The 22,017-nt window shown below is 38.0% G+C and overlaps 3 protein-coding genes across 3 annotated transcripts; 1 reads left to right on the forward strand and 2 right to left on the reverse strand.

Moving 5' to 3' along the window:
* Positions 1–46: 46 nt before the first annotated feature.
* Positions 47–4,361, reverse strand: LOC134665425 (small ribosomal subunit protein mS22). Its single transcript, XM_063522391.1, has 7 exons — positions 4,180–4,361; positions 3,876–4,105; positions 3,658–3,782; positions 3,329–3,386; positions 2,333–2,541; positions 1,031–1,211; positions 47–295 (listed from the first exon to the last, which is right to left on the reverse strand). The coding sequence occupies exons 1-7, from the start codon at positions 4,295–4,297 to the stop codon at positions 80–82; spliced, it is 1,137 nt and encodes a 378-aa protein (XP_063378461.1). The 5' UTR covers positions 4,298–4,361; the 3' UTR covers positions 47–79.
* A 132-nt stretch (positions 4,362–4,493) lies between these two features.
* LOC134665405 (zinc finger CCHC domain-containing protein 8 homolog) lies at positions 4,494–16,834 on the forward strand. The gene is made up of 7 exons (XM_063522356.1): positions 4,494–5,327; positions 5,845–6,014; positions 6,858–7,056; positions 7,384–7,515; positions 7,772–7,949; positions 8,346–8,629; positions 9,373–16,834. Exons 1-7 carry the CDS (start codon positions 4,620–4,622, stop codon positions 9,919–9,921), a joined length of 2,220 nt encoding a protein of 739 aa, XP_063378426.1. The 5' UTR covers positions 4,494–4,619; the 3' UTR covers positions 9,922–16,834.
* On the reverse strand, positions 15,460–21,386 carry LOC134665448 (small integral membrane protein 14). Its single transcript, XM_063522422.1, has 4 exons — positions 21,213–21,386; positions 20,876–20,949; positions 19,315–19,506; positions 15,460–17,481 (listed from the first exon to the last, which is right to left on the reverse strand). Exons 2-4 carry the CDS (start codon positions 20,945–20,947, stop codon positions 17,443–17,445), a joined length of 303 nt encoding a protein of 100 aa, XP_063378492.1. The 5' UTR covers positions 20,948–20,949; positions 21,213–21,386; the 3' UTR covers positions 15,460–17,442.
* Between the last annotated feature and the right edge of the window lie 631 nt (positions 21,387–22,017).

Genomic DNA, 22,017 nt, shown 5'->3' on the forward strand with positions numbered 1-22,017 from the left:
CAAATCAACTGATGTAATTAATTGTGTTAATAAAAACCATAAACCATTCCTTAACTATACATTTATTACGCATCTACATTCAGGCATTCCCGTGTGCTACTTTAATTCCGCGACTCAGCTCGACCAGTTGCTGGTAGTGCTCCCTGAATCCCTGCAGTGCCAGCTCTTGCTGGCTCTTCATTGAGGAGTTGGTGCTGATGTACTTCTGGACGCAGTCGACGCAACTGCTGTCTAGTTGGATGTCTTCTTCTGTGAGGCGATCTGGTTTTGTTAGTTGGACGGGTGTTGGCAGGATCTGAAATAGAAGTGAGCTTTACCCCTTGACCGCCAAAGACGTCAACTGACGCGCACAGGTACCACTCAATTATCAACCTTCGATTATTCCAACAAGATTTAAAATGGCGCGCACGATAGGCCTTATCCATAGCCAGCAAATCTTCCCACCATATGGGTCAAGGGGACCCTAGCGACATCTACCGTAAGAGTGTTACACTTCTTAAACGGCTACCGGAGTTCCAAGTCCGAGTTGATTGCTCAGACAGATCAGATGGCAGAGCGCTGGAGTATCGATCCGGAGGCCGTGAGTTCAAGTCTCATCCAAGACAGTAATTTTTAGGGTTCCGTACCCAAAGGGAAAAACGGGACCCTATTACTAAGACTTCGCTGTCCGTCCGTCCGTCCGTCTGTCACCAGGCTGTATCTCACGAACCGTGATAGCTAGCAGTTGAAATTTTCACAGATGATGTATTTCTGTTGCCGCTATAACAACAAATACTAAAAACAGAATAAAATAAAGATTTAAATGGGGCTCCCATACAACAAACGTGATTTTTGACCAAAGTTAAGCAACGTCGGGAGTGGTCAGTACTTGGATGGGTGACCGTTTTTTTTTTGCTTTTTTTTTTTGCATTATAGTACGGAACCCTTCGTGCGCGAGTCCGACTCGCACTTGCCCGGTTTTTCTACTTGTAAATTCTAAGCCTAATAGCATCGTTCGCAGACGTTTCAACTTAAAAATTAAAATTTGTACCTGTTGCACAAGTCTAGTAGCCAGATGTCCCTCAGTAACATCCCCATGTACGGCCTGTCTCGTTGCCACCAGAAGCGCGGCCTCCCGCACCGCACCCGTCTGCAGCAGCTCTAGCATGAGGCTGTCTATGCTTTGATGCCAGGTCAGGTAGAATACTAGTGGCCCGAAGTGGCGGGTAGACCTACGATTGAAAGGGTTTTATGTAAGCTAATACTACTGGTAACTACCGGAATTTTTTTACCTTAATTGTTTACAGTTGGGAAAATAAATCCCCCATACAAAACACTTGATATTTCATTGTAAGGATCTTCTATCATGATATTGGTATATCAAGACTGTATTTTATGGACAATAATAGGTAAGAAAATGAGTTTCATTGTACCTTTGTAAAAAACTAAAACCCGTAATTAGTGTACGTAATTATTTATGAATAAATTTAAAAATATAATACATATCAGAGTCAGATCAAGACAACTCTGCAGCGTATTTGATAGCACAGACTGCGTTAGTCTAAACATCCCACTCACATGATTCATGCAACCGTGGTTGCGAGCTGTCACCCTTATTTTCACATAATAATAGAGGTCACTGAAAAATATCAATCAGCGGATATTTTCATAGAAGTTTGACATTTAAAATAACACTTTCACAGTCTGACATAGAAGACATAGAAAATTTTTATTTAACACCACATTGAAAAATATTTACAGGCAATGCTACAAAACATTATAAGCTTAGAATTAAACTTAAATAGGCAAAAAATATTATGTTTACATGTAGATATAATTTTTTAAATTATGATGTTAAAAAGGAGCGAACCTCAGCGTGTGTTGCAGCAGGCTTGCCTACTACAACGCTGGTTTTCAGGCCGACCCTTCGTACAATATGATTTTGCTTGCTGCTTGTCGGAAACTATGGCTAAGACTATTTTAGATTGTGTAGAAGATAATATAGTTATGTGTATATATGTTTGTTTGTGGATACATTTATAAGATTATACTGTATGATACTATGACATATGTGAAGGTAGGTTTAATGTTTAGGCTTAATAAATACGTTGGTAAGTCTGTGCTATCACAATCGCTGCAGAGCTACCTTGGTCTGACTCTATCTACAACTAATGTTTTTCCTGACTGAGACTAGACTGTTATAATATATCTCTTAACTTAAAGGCCTCCTCTAGCTCTTTCTACTGTACTCTGTCATGGGCCACTCTTCTCCATTTTGGGTCATCTTCAATATTGGTAGAAGTGTTCTCTGGCACTATTCGTTTGGAGTGTTTATTTTAGAAAATTAACTTACCTCAATAACTCATATCTGCTCTTAGCATCCACATGCTGGTAGGTAAGACTGGTGACCCGTTGGTAAGACGGCTCATCCGGCTCATACTGAATGCAAGCTCGGTCCAGGATGAATTCATACTGCTCTCTGTCCAGGATGCTGTTGAATTTCTCCTCATCCGTGAACATGAGGGGCTCCCTTATTGTGCGTCCATTTATGGGGAAATATATCTGAAAAGTTTATCAAATAAAAACTTCTCAGTACATCTAGAACCTAAATATTGTTGATATTAGATTAGAGATGTAATAGTTAAATAACACGTATATATGTAAAAGGACATTGTATACATTGTATTGTAGAGGATTTTTTGACTTGCGTAATGTGAAATTAAAAGCTATCTAATTGTAAGAGCCATTCCTGGTGTAGGTCTCACAGAACCGAAAACTCCAAAAAATTGGGCATATAATAGTTATTTGTTTTACAAGGGGGCAAAGTTGTTGTTTAACCGCTCGTGCTAATATTGATACCCGAGCAAGCGAAAGATTCCAAAATTGAACCACAAGCGTAGCGAGTGGTTCGAAAAATGGAATCTTGAGCGTTGCGAGGGTTTCAAAGCACGAGGGTTAAACAAAATTTGCCCCAGAGTGAAACACAAAATTTTTCACCACACCAACCCGAAGCAAATATTAAATGTAAAATATCAAACAAAATCAAATCCAAATGAATGTTATTAAATATTTAGCATCCAAAATCATCATTTAAAAGTCAATTCTACCAGCAAACATAAGAAAACAACTCAAAATTTGCATTTGATTACTTTGCCTCACATGTGGATAAAATTCAACTTTGCTATTCGTTTTTGAAGTGCAAAGTAATTCTTTCCGAGCTGGTGTGGTGAAAATACATTTATTTATTCATTCCATTGGTACAACAAGAGCACAGTCATACATGGTGATGAATAAAATATTTTATGATTTTTATGAATGATTCAATAAGATATTATTTTAGAATAAATACCTGGTTTAGCCTCTTTCTGACGTCATGGTCACAACTTTGAAGAGTACCATCAGGTAATCTGAAAGCAATGGTATGTTAACACATTCACTGCCGACACTGTGTTCATTTTGTACTGGAAACGGGGCTCCCAGCACCGAAAGTGTTAATATAACTATAACTAGCAATTAAAATATAATAATATTATTATAATAGCTATTAATATCAAGCAGCATAAATAGCTATTAATCCAAATAAATAGAGACAGGGCAAAAACTATGTTTGTCTCAAATACTGAAATTAATATTTCTGTTGATCATTCTTAACTAAAACCTTAAAAAATATACACTTGCCTCTGTACAATAATTCTGTGTTCATTTGCAACACCAAAACTGATATCTGTGAAGATGTATTTGGATTTGTCATAGCCAATCAGAGCAGGGTCCTCCGACAGGACATCTTGGATGTGTTGTTGGATCTGAAAATATTTTTTAATGACATGTCAACTGTAAGATAAGAAAAAAAATTAAATATTTCATTAAACTTTAGTCTAAAATAAGTGTTTGGGAACCTTAACAACTGGAGGCATCTGTAGAAGTTGATCGGCTCTCTCATTTGCTTTGGCGACCTCTTGCTCTAACTCCTCGGATGTTAAGAACTTATATTTGGGAGTAGGAAGCACAGGTAATGCACTGTTGGTTCTTTTGCGGAAAACCCTCGCCAAATCAGGCCTGGTTAACCTTTTCAGCAAAATTTGAATGTCAGGGGAGAAAAACTTCGGCGCAGGATCTTTATCACCATCTAAAAAGACGCAAATAATATTACATATTGCAGTTTATACGACTTTAAAGCAATTGTTGGTTAACATCTATTACCGTATAACGATGGCACGAAACTTAATTTTCTTGAATAAATGAGGAACTGAATGTCACTGTGCTTTAATATTACATTTTTAACGCTAGATTGTGCAAATTTCTTAAATAATATAGACATTTTAATAACAAACAATCCACAAGACCCCGATCCTAACCTAACTTTTTTTTTAGGTAGAGCTATATTTTGACGTTTCTGTCTAGGGATGTACTACGTAGAAAAGAACCGGTAAAAGTTTCACCTGTGACAATTTGTTGTGTTTGTAATAGAAAACAGGCTGACTATTATTTTAAACTAGCAACATTTTTGATTAGTTGTCTGTCTTATCTGTCAAATTTCCTACGCGCTTCGTTGTATTTTTATGGAATTTCTTGTATATTTTCTTATTCGATTTCTTTAAAATTGGATTTTATCGACGGTTTGATGATCTATCATCACGACAATGTCCAAAAGGAAGGCTGGAGTTAACGATATCATTTATGAATTGGATAATGATGACATCGAATTAAGTAGCGAAGATGAAGGTAAACATCCTAAAATTAACCGCCTGGAGCCTAAAATCGGCTCACAAACCTCGACCGACGATGTTATTATTGAAGAAACTCATGTAGAATGCATAGATATCGACTGCTCTACCGAAATTATTGAGATTGAATCGTCGCCTACTAAAGCACAGAATGGAGGGAAAAGTCCGAATGTTATTCAACTCGAAGACGACGACGAGCAACTGGTGGTCGAGGAGGACGATATCATTCAGAAACAGAAGAGTAACACTTCTGGATCATCAATATTTAATGAAGATATAGTTGTTGATTCTCCAGCATCAAACACAGACCTGGGCGTAGCGGGTTGTGAGAATCGGACGCCTTTGTTCACAGTGCGCTTTAAAGATAACAAGACAGCTAAAGCTTATAAGGAGGAAGTAAAAGCCTTTATGTTGAAACTTATTAAACTGCATGACACTGAATCTTTGGAGGGCTCGGAAACAGAAACTGACTTGGAACTTGATATTTGGCCTGAAGACTTACAAGATGTTGACAGTGCGCCACAAATAGAGTCGCAAGAGGAGACAGAAGAACAGGACAACTTTTTCTTTGTTGATACTGACCCATCTACACAGGAACCTGGTGAAATACCAAGATACAAACAGGTGACATATATATTTTTTAGCTAATTTTAATTGATTAGGTGTTAAGATTGTGACAGTAAAAATTAGGTAATCTCAAAAACCATCAAATATTATTCTTCTAAACATGAAGTTCTATTGTTTAGAATAACCTGATTTGTGATTCATAATTCTTCTCGTTGTTTACATTCCTGCACTAAGTACAAGTTTTCTGTTTGATCCAATGGTTGACTGGTAGAGAATGCCTCAAGGCATGAAGTCCGCCATTTGTACGTTTTGTTATCATGCAATAAAGTTTAAATAAATAAATAAGTTCTTTATAAATTAAGCCACACTTACCGACAGCTTGTAAAACACTGGTCTAATCAATAGTGAGGTCCACATAGAGCATACGCGCGAGGCACGCGAGCCAATTTCCTCGTGCGTATGCTCACTCTGTGTGGGTGGACCAAGCTATTAACCTTTTTATTTAGATTTGGTTTCGAGGTTTATTTTGTATTCATGTATTATTTATGTTACAAACCCCTGCTTGGCATTTCAGGCAGATACTCTCATTTGCAATGTACCAGCAAAAGAGTCCACTCCCCCACCTGTGCTGCGTCGAGGCCCGACCTGCTTTAACTGTGATGGTGCGCATCCATTAAGAGACTGCACAGTACCTAGAGACAATGCTAGGATTGCAGAGAAGAGAAAAAATATGGTTAAAGTTGGGTAAGTAACTTACATAGTAACTTACTTACGGTTAAAGTTAAGTTAGTACTTTTATTTGGAACCAATAGGCTACATTCCTACTAGTCAAATCAGCTTCTTTTTTAGAACTGTCAAAACGATTTGCTAATATGGAATTTATATGAAAACGAATGTAGTGACGTCACGGTAAACTCACCTACTTTTTATATTTCAATCCGATTTATTAAATACAAATTGTGTTTAAAAATAGCTGCTATCTATGTTTTTCTAATAATTATCTGGTGCTTTATTTCGTGCGCGGTTTGAAATAATTTATTTTAAGCACAGGAAACATCCCTATTGTGAAAAATCTTCCACTTCTCTTTATCCTCTTGCCCTCTTGCCGGGGGTCTGCTTTTCAGGAATAAAATCTCAAGAATTGATGCAGACACTTGCTCTGAGTGTCTGCGCCATTCAACAAGGCTTTGAGTCAATTGTACTCTGTGCTCAATAAACATTAAATTTGAACTTCTAAATGATAAAAAAAAAACGGAAAATACCTATGGATCTGGAAAGACTTGCAAATCAAAGCATTACGGACACATTCCATGAGGCGCTGAGGAGTGACATGACATTTATAAAATCCACCAACATAGGTAGTTGCATGGTCCTGGCATCGCCACTATCAGATGAGGCCAGGTTGATGTGCAAGCTATACTTAAATGTGATGTAGTGGTGTAGGTAATACTTCACTACTACATCATTATTACTATTAGATCTCATTACGGGGGTGACATCGTCACTGCGTGACAAAACCCCTTTAAAATAAAAGAAAAAAAAATCAAAGCAATTGAAAGAACCCTTAAAAAATTACAAACATTCCAGCCGCTACCATGTAGAAGACGAACAGAAGTACGGGCATCTGATCCCCGGACGCATCTCTGGCAATCTGCGACACGCGCTTGGCTTGAAGCGGAGCGAGATCCCGCTCTACATCTACAGGATGAGGCTGCTCGGGTACCCGCCTGGCTGGCTGGAGGAGGCGCGGATATCACACTCTGGGATCACCATGTTCGACTCTACGGTAATTTCAACCGTCTAGTTTATTAATTTTATTAGTATATTACAGTTTATAAATTATATGGTAATCTAAAAAGTTTCACAAGCTATATTCGGTTCTACAAGACGAACTGAAGTCCGTACCTGGTTCCTGGACGGATTTCCGGCAACCACACGCACGGTGCACGCACAGTGAATCGTCATAGGCCCTAAAATTAAAAATTCGAAATTGTTGTATACAAGTTTAAAAATTAAGATTTCACAAGTAAAGACTCAGTGGTGGTCAATGGGTTAAACACGTAAAAAATTTATAGGTACTTTTTGTATAACTTATTTTTATATAAATTTTCAGGGAAGCGCAATAAGAGACCCAGAAGAGGAGGAGGGCGAGGTCTGCGAGCCGGGCTCCAAGGACAAATTTGACATCAAGAAAATACTTGACTTTCCTGGCTTCAACGTGCCTGCTAGTTCGCGTTACCGAGAGGTCGGTCAAAATTTCACGCAATATGATCAAGAAATTTGATGTATGTCTGAATGGCATGAACTTTCTAATCGTATAAGAAAGTGTTATGAATAAGAGTGGAGGATTTACTGACGTCACTGATCTCCCATATATGTCGCTGAAGATACCAACCACTTGGCATACGATAATTTATTTTATTAAGACCCTATGAAACTTGAGATACCGTCTGGCTATTAGCTCAGAACAACCCAAAAAACTACTTCTTGTCTCATTCCAGGAAGCCCACCTATACGGCTTGCCGCCTATATCGGAGCAGGACAGCAAGATAGCCATGCTTCAGATGTTAGCACCCAACGCCATGAAGGCGTACAAGAGGAAAAAGCTGACGTTCTTTCCTTCAGCCGATAAGGCTAAGGCCGACGGGCAGGCTGAAATGGAGTTAGATAGTGGCGATGGTAAGAATAGATGTTATTTATATTACATTTTGGATTTCACGGACCTATAAATCCCGGTCTTTTGATAGGCTGCGTGGGGATATAGAATTATAGATCCAACACGTAGAGGCCTCTTGGAGAGCTTTAATGTCATGTAGAAAATGTTATTTATTATTATTTTTGCGAATCCTGGTAAGGGCATTTATTTGTGTGTGACAATGCACTTTAACTAACCTGATAAAACTACCTACCTGATTTTAACGTGAACTTTTCGTCTGTATTTGATTAGGATCCTGGCTACATCTTTTTGCTTTAAATGTAAAGTAAACAACAAGAGCGAAGCTTTGAACTTTCGATTCTAGTAACCCACAAATGTGAGGATGAAAATGAAAAGACACCTGATATTTTTGGTCACAGAGGTCGTCGAGTTCCCATCAGTGCCGCCGCTGCCCGACGACGCGCCGCCGCCGCCCCCGCCGCCCCCCGCATGTCCTCCCCCACCGCCAGACTCACCTCCCCCCCTCCCCGCACCTCCTCCTACATCCTCCCCACCCCCCACCCCGCCCAAGTCCCCTGAGCGCCCTGAGAAAGTGACCGACAAGTTGAACGAGACGGACGATATAGAAATTGTGGCGGTCACCGAGGTGAAGGATATACCGATGCCTATGGACGCGTCGCATATCACTATTGAAGATGATTTGGTGAGTATAAACTGAGTATTCAATTTAGTGTAAGACAGTTACAATGTTCAGTCCGTTTCGAATCATCATCATCATCATCATCTCAGCCATAAGACGTCCACTGCTGAACATAGGCCTCCCCCTTGGACCTCCGGACATTCGTACCGGTTGGAAGCGACCCGCATCCAGCGTCTTCCGGCGGCCTTAACAAGGTCGTCCGTCCATCTTGTGGGTGGACGTCCTACGCTGCGCTTGCTAGTCCGTGGTCTCCACTCGAGCACTTTTCGACCCCATCGACCATCTTCTCTGCGCGCAATGTGGCCTGCCCATTGCCACTTCAGCTTGCTAATACGGTGGGCTATGTCGGTGACTTTAGTTCTTTTACGGATCTCCTCATTCATCCATCCATCCATTTCGAATATTTCGATCTAATTAGAATCTTTCGTAAATCAAACAAACCAGCATTTCTTTTGTTTCTTTGCTTTCTCGAAACTAAATTCATCTCAATTTACTATGCAACACGGACAACACGGTTCAGATTAAAAATAGTTTATTTTTTTTATGTTTGACCTTAAAAGGTTACAATTGTTTTATCTCCAGAATGTAAGTTGATCGTACTTGTATCGAATTGTACGACAAACTAATTCAACAAACATCGAGATTCGAGACCCGTGTTTTACTTATTTTGACATATACAAGGATGACCAAGTTTCCTTATTTATTTATGTTATTTTATTTCTAATAACTTGCTATATATATTTCAGGACAAAACTGAACTAAGTAGCGGCCATATTAGTCCCTCCCTAGACGATTTAGAAGAAAAGAAACGACTCCTGCTCAACGCTTTGGAAACAGACGTCACTCCGAACTCCCCTACCATTGCCATAGACACAGAACCAAGTAAAATACCAAGCGATATGGAGACTGTTAGTGAAAATGAAACCGAAAATGACTCTAAAGAATCTAAAGAAACTGGTGATAAGGACCAAGTACCTAATGCAATACCTTTAAGATTAGAAATTGATTCTAACGCATCTCCCTCAAGTATAGAAAGTCCAAGTAGAGATCCATTATCATCCGAAGCCAGGACACCTACATCAGACAACAGAGGCGTCAAAACTACCTCCTACGGCACTCCGGTCTTAAATATTGCTTCCCCCTATATGAAATTACCAAGTGACTCGAACTTTGCTAAAGACATTTGTGACGTTATCAATTTTGAGAATCTGCCCAACTCGACGGGGAAGTATAAGAATATATGTAATCTGTTGAAGAAGGTGAAGAGTGAAGTGGACAGGATACATGACTCGTGAACTGATCATTGACTTTATTGTAATACTGGATAGGTCGCTAATTCTCCTGTTTGATATTCGTACTATTAGACAGCGAGCCAGGAACAAATTTCCTTGACCAAACCGATATCGGTTTCCACCGCGATACAGCCGGCTGACGATATTATTTATTCACAATAGCATATGAACTATCTGACAAAGTTTCAATGGGGATGCGATGACGATTATTTTACGTGTTTGGGTGACGTTTCTCAAGCCACCATCGGAGCGGCAGCTGACGTCCACGAGGGTTCATTACGTATAGCCCTTAACAACTACGAATTATCGCCCGGGATGCGATGACCGACGAAATTTACGCCTGGCCCGCGGTCTAGACCCTATAGTCAGTTTTGTACAGAAATAACTAAATTGTGACTCGATCTGTGTGAAAAAAAAACCGCACAATGTGGTACGTTTACACGTGGCACATTAAGCTGTGCTCGCGGTACTGGTTTTGTATAAAATAAAAATTGTATACAAGAATTAATTTACTGTTTTCTAAATTAATATAAATTAAAGGATATAATGGGCGATACTATCCAGTGTTTATGTATGTATATTAAGTAATCGGCGGTTAGGACGAATTGTGTTCATAAAATAGTACATGATAGGTTATTATAACAAAAGCAGATTCAATTCAAATTGCAGTCAACAAAATACACCATCTACAAACAGTTCGAAAAAAAAAATCAATGCCATGACAATAAATTCACGATTTCACTAAGATCACAAGAGTGTGTCACCCAGAATTTCAGATCAATTTATTTCTAAGTCGCGGGCATAGACGAATAAGTAAGCTTAGAGTGCTTATTCCATGCATGGCTATTAGGGAATGCAATCCCGCATGAGGAACTCAATCCCGGTATTCCGCGGGATTGCCATTTTAAGTCCCGCGGGATCCCGGTATTTGCGGGATCCCGCAAGTTAGTATACAATTTTACGAATTAGTACTAAATTTGAAGGTTGAAAACAAAAAGTAAACTAAAATTAGAAATAGTACATTTTGTATTAAACGAATACGGTATAATGACAGTAATCAAGAATTTAAGAACGTGTGTAAAGGCTTAATTAACGCGATTTCGTAAGTCCTGTACCACTCGTGGCACACACAATGTTTTTCATCACACCTGTGAGGAAAAAAGAGGGAAAACAATAAAAAATCTGCCTAATTTCGGACGTACCTTCATAACAATATTCCCTGGGTACAAATTTAAGATTTACGGACCGCGTCGTCTACGTAAAATAACACCTTTTACGAGCAAGTGTGATGAAATAAATAGACAAATTCGGGCAAAATGCTCTTCCGTGTCATTACCCCTTTCCTCCATAGATTTTCGCCAGTAGGCAGGTGCCCGAGCTTGTGTTCCTTGTAGTAACACGTAAGAACCACGTCGCTCTTCGATCCCGCAAATCCCGCGGGATCCCGCTTAATTTACGAGCGGGATTAATCCCGCAAATCCCGCGGGATCCCGCTTAATTTACGAGCGGGATTAATCCCGCAAATTGCATGCGGGATCCCGGTATTTCGGGATCCTGGTATCCCGGTATTGCATTCCCTAATGGCTATCCATACTTAATACTAAAAGTTGTTTGGGAGGTATGGTAAAATAAAATCATGTCATCAATAAGTTTTAAAATCGCTTAAATATAAAGCTTTTCGCAAAGCTCGCTTATAACTTTTATAAATGGAGTTATGTTTATGTATGGAGCAATCTAAACTTACTTATCTATCTATTGGCACGAGATATTTTGTCTAATTATGAGACAGGAATCCGCGGGGCAAATTGTGAATTAAGACTATGTTTGGCACTTATGGTACTAACTGATCTGACTGAGGTCATATCTCTCAATTTGTTGGCTGTACAGTTAGGCTGCAGTTAGGACTAAGAATAAGAATACGAGGTATTTTTATACTCAATAGCATAAAGTTCATAAAAGCCATTTGGAATGTTTGGAGCTTCCAACTCTATGTTTATTGTTTAACAATGTACTTGTAGGTACAGTCAGCAGCAGAAGTCGCTATACACTCCAGGTGCTCAAAGAGAGGTAAACGTTTAAACTGTCAAAAAGTTGTTGACTGTCATGGTAGCATTTACTTGTGAGCGCTCAACATGTCACAAATATCTTAACAGTCGCTATTCATTAATTTCTACACTTACAACAAATCATTGATACCTTAGCTGTCAAAAAACCACTGGTATCTAAGCGGTCAACGTGTCAAATATATCTGAACAATATGGAAAAATAGACGTTTAAAGCATACATGTATGGTCGTATATTGAATGAATAATAGCTATGCTAATTTCAGGTAAAGCGTTTTGACAATCATCGAAAGCAGTACAGTCTTGTCATCACATACATCTATCTCACGTTTTGCCCTTCAACCATTGACAGTGGTCTGTCAGTCAACTTACTGCAAACTATTTCTTTTATTGAATAGAATCATCAAAACGAATGAGTGACACATAGCGAAAGCTAACTGAAGCCGAATTTAGAGCCAATTGTCAAGGCACGTTGTGGTCTTGTTACTAAGGCGTTTGCTTTTCAAAGCAGAGACCGCGGGTTCAAATCTCAGTCGGACGCACCTAGAAATTACAGCTTTTTTTTTGGGTTTCATTTCTATTATTAATTTGTGGTTTTATATTAATTTCGCATAAGTTTATATGTTTTTTGAAGATATTATGTCACATGTAGCGTATGTACGACTTTCTAACAGGACGTTGTAGGTTTGAACCCGCAGTAAGCGTTCCTTAGATTACTCCTGTGTCGAATGCCATTTGATGTTTACTGCTAGGTTATACTAACAATAAGTTCAAAGATATACAGTATGTATCAGGACGAAAGGCCAAGAAAGAGACCCATTAATGTTTAGATCATACTGGACAACTTTTACTATGGGACCAACCCCGATAACGCGGAAAAATAATTGGAAGTTTTATATATTTTGCTGGTGTGATGTTGAAATTTTCTATGGGAGAGTAAATTTATTTCCGGGGTTTCGGGGTTGGTCCCATAGTAAAAGTTGCTCAGTATGACCTAAACATATTAATGGGTCTCTTTCTTGGCCTTTCGTTCTGATACATACTGTATATAACTCCGTATACTCTATCCTCTCTGCTAAGTTGTAAAAACAAAATTCGTCATTCCTCCAACAAAATAAAGAGAGGAGTCATAGTTGGATATGCTTAACACCTTTACTGCCCGTGCTTCTCACGTGGGGCCACGGCTAGCCTCTATTACAAAGCCATAAGGTTTACATGTCAGATTGGGACAGTGAACATGTTACGTTTCAATTCTATTGTTTTCTCCTTTGTTCTTTGATCGATTCGGAGCATCGTATTTTAGTACTATAAAGTATATTTTAGTAAAATAAGCGGGCTAAATAAATATATTAACATATAATATGCTCTACGGTTTGGAAGAACGGCCACCTATGACAGTTAAAATAAAAAACCGATCATTCTCGTAGAACCTACCAACGAATATAATACTCAGAACCTACTTATTTATTGTCTAAGTTTGACACTTGACGATAAAATACTTCTTTAAGAAAGGAGGTGTCAATTCGTAGCTGCTACAGTATTTTTTTTAAAGTTAAACTGATACAACGTTGATGCTTAGTTACCATTGAAATAACAACTGCTTAGCAACTGGTGGCACCCTGGCTGCTGACGTACGTGATTGGCAGTGCGTGTAGGTATTAATGACAGTAGCTTGAATTTGAGTGCTTAGATACCACTGACTTTTTAACCGTTATTGTCATTGTGATTAAATAAGGGTGTATGTGTTAAAGAAAAACTCAGAAGTTAAGATATATGTGACGAACTGAAAGCCTACGCTAAAATGACAACTTAGATGTCCTTATTTTTGTGACGATTGAAGTGTATATGTTTTCTTGGACACCTTGCCCGCTCAGGTATATCTGCTGCTGACTGTACTAGGTACCTACATGTGTTGCAGAAATCATAGGCAAACTGTAATTTTCTTGATGTCTACATGTATTGTTTTTACGCTTCATGGCCGTGTATATGTCGGCGGCCGATCACAAGATTAGGCATGTCGTGAAATTCCTAGGCATATCGTGAAACGTGAAAATCTTTTTACTCATTCTCTGAGTCGACGGAGTCCGCGGGCTCCTATTTCTGGGCAGTGTGCCCTTTGGGCATATGAAGCAACCTAACTAACCTATCCTACTATCGTCAAAACATTACGCAGGAACATTACGATCTGCCTAACCTTACGATCGGCCGCCGACATATATACAGTCGCCATCAGATATATCGGAGCGGCCGAGGTGCCCAAAAATGTCTGAACGTGCACTGATATTTGTGAGTACCATGATCGCTCCGATATACCTATCTGATGTTGACGACTGTACATATTATAGTTTCTTGCTGCGTTCAGCATATTACCATTATGTTCTGTAAGTACGTAGCTTTCCGAGAAAAGTGTATTTTAGTCTGTTTCTTTTAAAGAAACTGATGTTATACATATTTTAGTTATGAACACCAAAAAATTAGTTTCGATTTAATTATGAAGAGAATACCTACATATGATGATATTGATGACGATGTTTTTAAGTGCAAGCAATATTTTACGTGTCAAATTATAGCATAATTCGTTTTAGGTTTTACTTTACCTAAGTACTATTTTAGGGTATTAATTACCTTATTGAAGTGGATCGAGTAGGTAATAGAACTAGTTTTTGTATAGTTTCATGATATCTCTAAGGTCTCCTAGGTGATCTACTCATACCTTTGATCTTTCTTATTGGCTATCAAATATCATAGTAAGTTTCGATGTGGAACATTATTGCAAATTATCCGTCCGTCTTTGTCTTTCTATTAAATGAATCTTTGCATCTATGTTAGACGTCTTTCTGACTAAAGGTCTGTGCACACCGTGCACGTGCGCGTTGTATTATACAGTTCCTTATGAGAGACGGCACACCGCTTGCGTGACTTGAGCGTATACGCACACTCAGTCGGTGTGCTCTGGCCTATATGGCGATGCCTAGCGAAAATATAAACTATATTCACTGGTTCATCGGTGATGACTCAAGTTAACACGTGTACGTGTAGTAAGCATTTGATTCCATGTCGTGAAAATGTACTTAACTTTTTTTATTTGTCTATGGGTATGACGAGATTTATGAGAAGATCGAGCCTCAAGCAGGCGCGGCTCACTCCGCGATTTCATCGCTTTGCTAGCTAGCTAAAAGTACATCCGTTTCACACCAATTTTGGGGAAAGCCATAAGCCGCGCGTGGTGCTGTCGCCACCTAGCGGCCATATCTGTGCTGATCGTAACAGACGCGTTAGAGAGTGAGTCTTCTGTACCTAGTACTATTATTTATTCTGTGCCTCAAGTGAATATCCTACGAAAGAACTTTTTTAAATGGATTGCATTATTTTACTACACCACTCCCCATACCATTTTATCTCATTCACCTGTACTGTACACTACCCTTTTATTGTGAATTATATTTCCTTTTACACAATGAAACAAATGGATTGTCACAGTTGTTTTATTTATTTTTTCATAATATCAATAAAAATCTCCATTGGTGTCTTGACATTATTAGCAATAGTGATAAAGAAACGAAACCCACCCAATATAACTAAGCATTATTTGCATAATTTAAAATAAAATAGTGCAATAAATGAAACTAAAATAGATTAAATATTATCTGAATACAGATATGGTTACTTAAAACTTTTTAAACATATAATATAGGTAATTTTCGTCTTATATTCTACATAAAAGTCTGACCTAAATAAAATATACAACGTCGAGCACGCCCATGCGCGCGCTTCATGTTTTCATTGTAATAAGAAAGGTGCTGATTCTCGTAGCGATTTCAGCATTTACCAATTTTTTTCATACATACAAATTGCACTTATCATTGCAAGGAGACGGAAACCTTTTAAACATGACGAGTGCATGTAAAAATACACCTTCATGTATTACTTTAGAGTTTAAAATTGCAAGTCATTTCAGACTTACAAGACAATTTAGCTGTTTATTGACAACTTGACAAGGTATTTCAACACTTCTGGTGGTTTTAAGGGTACCTATCAAATATACCCTATCGTTAAACGACCATTTCAGCTAGATGACATAAAATTTAAATACACAGTCAGCATATAGTCAATTCAGCTGCGACGACATGAAAGTAGAATACTCAGTCAGCAAAGAGTCAATTTAGCTGGATGGCTAAGAATTAGAATGACTAAGTAGCTAAACGTCTGGAAATATAAATAGTCCGTATGATTAGAATACCTAATAAGCCGGAAGTAAAATTATTTGGTTGACGTGAACACAGAACGAGTTAATAGCTAAACGTCTGGAAATGTAATGTGTCAATGTGTTTACAATACAAAGTATGCGCGGGAAGGTATTAATTTCAAGTGTCATATCAAAATCAAGACGTTTTGCTAACGAGTCGTTTGGCGTTTATTCCATTTAGTGAAAAAGACATTACACAATACAGACTATTTAGCGTTTATGTCTTAAGTATTAAAGACAATCGGAGATAATGACGCTTTGCTGCTACGTCATTCTAAATTGTAACGTTCTAAGATCCAGACGTTTTGCTAAAGAGGCATTTAACATTCATGTCTATGTAGTCACAAAGACATAACACAATCCAGACATTTGAGCTATAATATCTTTTAGCGATAAGGTCAAATCGATAGGGATCCGGTTTTAAGAATGGAGCACCCAAAATTGGCAAGATTCCCTGAAATTCCTCGTATTCACAACTTCGCATTTGTTTTGAGACATTATATCACAACTCCGTTGTTAACGGTAAATAACTTGACGTAACTTTGCCTTTCAAATTAAGGCCACTACACTTTTTTAATGTTTTAGTAATTTTAGTTTATAAGATCGACATAAAACAACTGCCAAATTTATTATTAGAACTCATCACAAATGAGCTTATTCTTTTACATAGAGACAGATTACAATATTCGAGATTTTGCTAGGTTAAACTAAAAATGTCAGGAAATCATGAAGTCTAACGTAAATACAATCTATAATGGAATGAAACTGTTGAATGTAATAAACATTTAGTCAGGCCGGTTAAACATTTAATTAAGAAAATTAGATCTATTTATTTTTAAAGGGAATATCGACATTATCGACCTTTCATATCGAGGTCTTATATGAATATATATTTTATACATTGCGGATCAGTTAGGGACAATATTCGGCGATTTTGCTGCTTCATTATTGGTCATATAATTAATGTTTGGTGTTACCCACTTTTTATAAGAGCCATATTAAGATTCCCTAACGCTAAGTTTCGCCAATATTTTGACGATGAGGAAATAAAAGACAGTCAAAACGCTCGGACCTTCGCCCTTTACTATGATCGCGGTATGGTTGACGGTTATTTCGGACCCGTTTCATATAAAACAATTGGCAGATAGGACTTTTATGTGGTAAACCTTTTAGGTTCATATTTTATATGAAAGAGGTCGATGTCCGCGTCCACGATTAAATTCTTGGCGGCGTTGGCGGAGCTCCGTCGTGATCCTGTAACAAAAGGAAATTAATGTAAGTAGGTATAGGTACGATTACATTTCTTTATTTTCTTTTGAGAGGTATAGGTATTATGCTAATTAAATCAATATAAGTATATTAAGTTATTTTTAGAAGCGTAACAACTTTGCATAGACCAGACCTGCTAGCATGAGTTTCGATCTCGCGCGCGTCTCCATACATCTAGCGCTATTTCAAGTATGTACTCGCGCGCGAGAACGCTACTTATGCTAGACCGCCTGGCGACTCCACAGACGAAGAGGGAGCATTTCATGAAATTGTCTACCGTTGTCCCGTACAAACGCGAAGTTTCTGAAGATTTAAAGGTAGAAGAGTTTCCTTTTCTATGACAAATGGTCAAAAATATGCACAGAAAAATAATCGCCTGCTTTAAATGCCGAGAAAAAAGTCGCAACACAGGAAATAAAATGCGTTTGTACGGGACAGCCCGTGGAATGCTCCAGAGAACCAAATTCTATTATATAAGTCACGCGGCAACTGAGGCCTGATTGATAGTGGCTCTCGAAGCCCGTGATTTCGGGCTTAGGACAAAAAGTTGGACCCCTGGCTCAAACGAATGCCACTATAATAACACACGCCTAATTAAAGCTTTAACACATTCAGTGCCAGCGTGAGCTACGAGCGTAGCCGATAACATTGGAAAACCCGTATGTAGCGAACAGCGCCTACGAACAGATAACCCGCCTAGCGGGTCGGTGGCAGTGAATGTGTTAAATGAGGGAAGAAAAACCTTGTTTCAAAGCGTAGGTTACTCTGGTCCTTTTAAGGCCCAGCCACACTAATGAAAAATCCAAAATTTGCCACTGAAATTTGAACTAAGTAGTAAGCAATAGAGTTGATTTTTAACTGTTTGAAAATTTAACGAAACAAAAGAAATGAAACGCTGTTCTAGCTAATTATGTAATTTAAAAACTTGGTTAATGTTACGAGTCAAGGTGAAATTACAAGAAACAACATTTTTCTACAAAACAACACCTATACAATATTGATTCTGTTCAAATAAGAGTAGGTTCCTTAAATGGAAACATACTTATGCCATAACTTTATGTAAAATTTCGAAATTTGCTTCGCTCCTAATAGATATTAGGCTCCGCTATATAAATGTATATTGCATAGGGTAATGCCCACTAGTTACCACCAAGTTGTTACCAGTAGTAAAAAGTGAACAGCTGAGATTTTTTTCTCATTGTTTAACAAAAGATAACAATGCCATTCACAGTAACGCTGCAAATCGCCGTGTGCTATGATTGTTTCAGCATGACTTTTATTCACAAATAAACCTTAAGCCGGTGCCATAACATTGAAAACTGATTGGCAGGAGTTAATTAGAAATGAGTCTGATAATAAAACGTGTTAATTATGAGGAAAAAGAACGAATACGGTGGCAATGTGTTCAAAGTCTCTTTTACGATAATGTTGGTGAGCGTTATGGCACAAAAACATGCCAACTAGGGTAAGCCACGTGGAACATTGACACAGTTATCCTAATTTATTGAAAAAGACAGTAGAAAGACAAATAACTTATGAACTAAATATATCTATGAATACTACTAAATTAAAACTTACAAACCCTAAATATATCTAAAATAAAACAAGGAATATAAAAACTACTGAAAGAGGCCTCCCCGCGCTAGCCCCGGCGCAAACGAGCTTATCACACTCGCTGCGTTATCCTAATTAATGTATTGTAATAATTCGATAATTTATGGATTTTTTTTGTTAATTCAGTGTTTGGAACATTTCCAGTATCTGGCTACAAAAACAAAGTTTGAAGTGTGAAGGCAATATAACCAAAGAAGTAAATACCTGTGAGTTGCGCGGAGGTTTGTTGGCTTCGGGCAGCTGGCGGCGCCTGGGGCGCAGCATGTACATGGCGACGGCGAGCGCCATCATCGCGAACATCACCAGGAAGCTGTTGCCGGCCGACTCGGGCGCCGGCAAGCCGCTCATCTCGTCCAGGCATTCTGTATCCGTGCAGTAGGATTGCCCTTGTCGAAGCTGGGATAAATAAAATATTTTATCCGATTCGTTGCGTGTTCCATTTTCGAAAACTTTTGGCTGTGGCGCGGAACAATCATTTCATGACACGGCAGCCATGCCATGCGCCATAGAATATGATGACACTCCTCCCGTGTCATACGCCACACGTAAAAAACATTGATGACACGGCAGGCGTGTCATCAGCCCCGAATCGGTTAATTTGTAAATAAAATTAGGGGTTATCCATTAATTACATCACACGAATTTCTAGGTTTTTTAACCACTCCCCACCTCATTGTCACACTTGGTCAGATTTGGCAAATCCCTCCCGCCCCTGGTGTGACGTCACATTTATCAACGAAATCGGCAAATCAAGTTAAGCAGGTTGTACCCATTGTTAATATTTTATTAAAATATTTTTGAAAAAAGAAATATTAAATTAATAATGTTATAACCCAAAACTGATTAGGAAAGAAAATTAAACGAATAAAAATGATTATCAATCCAAAAACTTCGTTATTTAATTGTACAGCAAATGAAATAATTTAAATAAGTTAAAGTGACATCACAAAGTTTGTGATTCCCCCTCCCCCGTGTCTCAACATGTTACATTTTCTTGACCCCTCCCCCCCTATTTTATTTTTATGAACATGCATAATTTACTTATTTACTTACTATACACTTAGTATGGCTAAAGTAAAGGTGATGTGATAATAAGCATTTAGTAAAACATCCAAATTTGTATTTTATTTCTGAAATTCCTATTGCTTGAATACATTTAGTTCCATTGGAACCTTGTGAAAAATAAACAACAAACAAACTGTAAACTCTACATAAAAGGAGATAATTGTATATGTTAACATAACATGATATGAATCAAAATAAAATACAATAGATAGTAAATAAGTCAGGATAAATAAGATCTCCACACATAATAACTATTATGTCACTAAATTAAATCCCATTTATGGTAATCAATAATAAATCCCAGCCAACAAAACTATTTCATAAACATGGCAGTCTGTTCAACGGAGTATCCCGATAGGTGGATGTTTGTTGATAACCAAGCAATTATACATACAAAATAATTGGAATACCTACTGATAACAGTTGTTTCAGTATACGCTTTGAGTGTGTGTGTGAACAGTTGTGACGAATCCTAAGCCATGAGTTTTCTGATAGCAAATTATTCACATACATAACATTGCAAATGAATTTAGCCTGTAAAAGGGTGATGAAATCATGAATTTTGAACGATTTAATCAAGCGATAATTCGTTTTTTAGAATGCTATTAACATTCGTTGTGAACGATTCTTGTAAAGTGGCACTTATCGATAATTGTAGCGTTCACCACAATAGGCACAAGGTCATGATAGAAATACTCACCAGAGAGATCAGTCGCCGCATAGCCAACTCGTGGTTCCAGATGCACTCGCAAGGATCCATTTCGTCACCCATTTCTGCATAAAGAAACTTGTTTGAGCTGTCTGCGCCACATAATATACCGTATAGTTTGGCTGCTAAAATTATCTTAAAACTAGTCAAAATCTTCACATAACATAGTCACAATTTAGTTGAAATAATAAAAATTAAGTAGGGAATAAATTACATAGCAAACATTACATGATTATGGTGCTTTGTTTTTATTTACAAATATTGTTTTAGAATCTTAAAACTCAGCTGTCAGGGGAGGGGATTCTAGCTGGTGAAAGTGATCCTTTACCTGTGTATATTATTGTCCAAGAAAACACAACAACACAACGATATCGTCAACAAAACGCTTATTATGGGAGTGCTTCGTCGCCACCGTCTTTTGCTAAACAAAAAATAAAATGCGATTATCCTCAAAAGATGGTGACGACTCGCGACGTCATTTTTCCGATTGATGTCTGGGTGTTTTCCTATTGGCTGGCTTGGTATGTCATTTGAGAGGGGATTGACAGTTCAGTAGCAAGTTCGAGTAGACATCAATTTAGGTTTGTTCCGAAGCGATCTTTTGTTTTTGAACGTATGCGTCCGCACGTCCTGATTCGATCGGGTAATTTAATCAAATTGGCGAAAAATTGATTAGTCTGAATACGCCTTGAGCCGCTAGAAAGTAGAATCCTATAGAAGTGGTATAAATGGTATAATGCGTGCCTCCGTGAGGGACAAAACCTAACGCAATGCGACACTATGATTGATGACGACACATTTATTTGTTGCCCACTATAATCCATGCTAAATTTACGGTGGCGAACAAATAAAATGTGAAACTGTGACAAGGACAAACAATAGGCTACATTCCTAACTAGTCAAATCAGCTTCCTTTTTAGAACTGTCAAAACGATTTGCTAATATTGAATTTATATGAAAACCATAGATATAAACTAATACGAAGTAATATATATGTCCATGATGAAAACGAAATATAGTGACGTCACGGTAAACTCACCTACTTTTTATATTTCAATCCGATTTATTAAATACAAATTGTGTTTAAAAATAGCTGTCATCATGCTGTCATCTATGTTTTTCTAATAATTATC

Source organism: Cydia fagiglandana, chromosome 6 (genome assembly GCF_963556715.1).
Source record: "Cydia fagiglandana chromosome 6, ilCydFagi1.1, whole genome shotgun sequence".
NCBI classification, from domain to species: domain Eukaryota; kingdom Metazoa; phylum Arthropoda; class Insecta; order Lepidoptera; family Tortricidae; genus Cydia; species Cydia fagiglandana.

What these genes read in the sequence shown, in the direction of transcription:
- LOC134665425 (XM_063522391.1), bottom strand. Translation starts at nt 4,297, where the DNA reads ATGTCTATATTATTTAAGAAATTTGCACAATCTAGCGTTAAAAATGTA. An exon ending in TTTCGTGCCATCGTTATACG is followed by an intron (nt 4,106 to 4,179) that starts GTAATAGATGTT and finishes GCGTCTTTTTAG; the next exon opens with ATGGTGATAAAGATCCTGCG. An exon ending in CTACTAGACTTGTGCAACAG is followed by an intron (nt 296 to 1,030) that starts GTACAAATTTTA and finishes CTTCTATTTCAG; the next exon opens with ATCCTGCCAACACCCGTCCA.
- LOC134665405 (XM_063522356.1), top strand. Translation starts at nt 4,620, where the DNA reads ATGTCCAAAAGGAAGGCTGGAGTTAACGATATCATTTATGAATTGGAT. An exon ending in AAATACCAAGATACAAACAG is followed by an intron (nt 5,328 to 5,844) that starts GTGACATATATA and finishes TTGGCATTTCAG; the next exon opens with GCAGATACTCTCATTTGCAA. An exon ending in AAAAATATGGTTAAAGTTGG is followed by an intron (nt 6,015 to 6,857) that starts GTAAGTAACTTA and finishes CAAACATTCCAG; the next exon opens with CCGCTACCATGTAGAAGACG.
- LOC134665448 (XM_063522422.1), bottom strand. Translation starts at nt 20,947, where the DNA reads ATGGGTGACGAAATGGATCCTTGCGAGTGCATCTGGAACCACGAGTTG. An exon ending in TGCGGCGACTGATCTCTCTG is followed by an intron (nt 19,507 to 20,875) that starts GTGAGTATTTCT and finishes TATTTATCCCAG; the next exon opens with CTTCGACAAGGGCAATCCTA. An exon ending in AACCTCCGCGCAACTCACAG is followed by an intron (nt 17,482 to 19,314) that starts GTATTTACTTCT and finishes CTTTTGTTACAG; the next exon opens with GATCACGACGGAGCTCCGCC.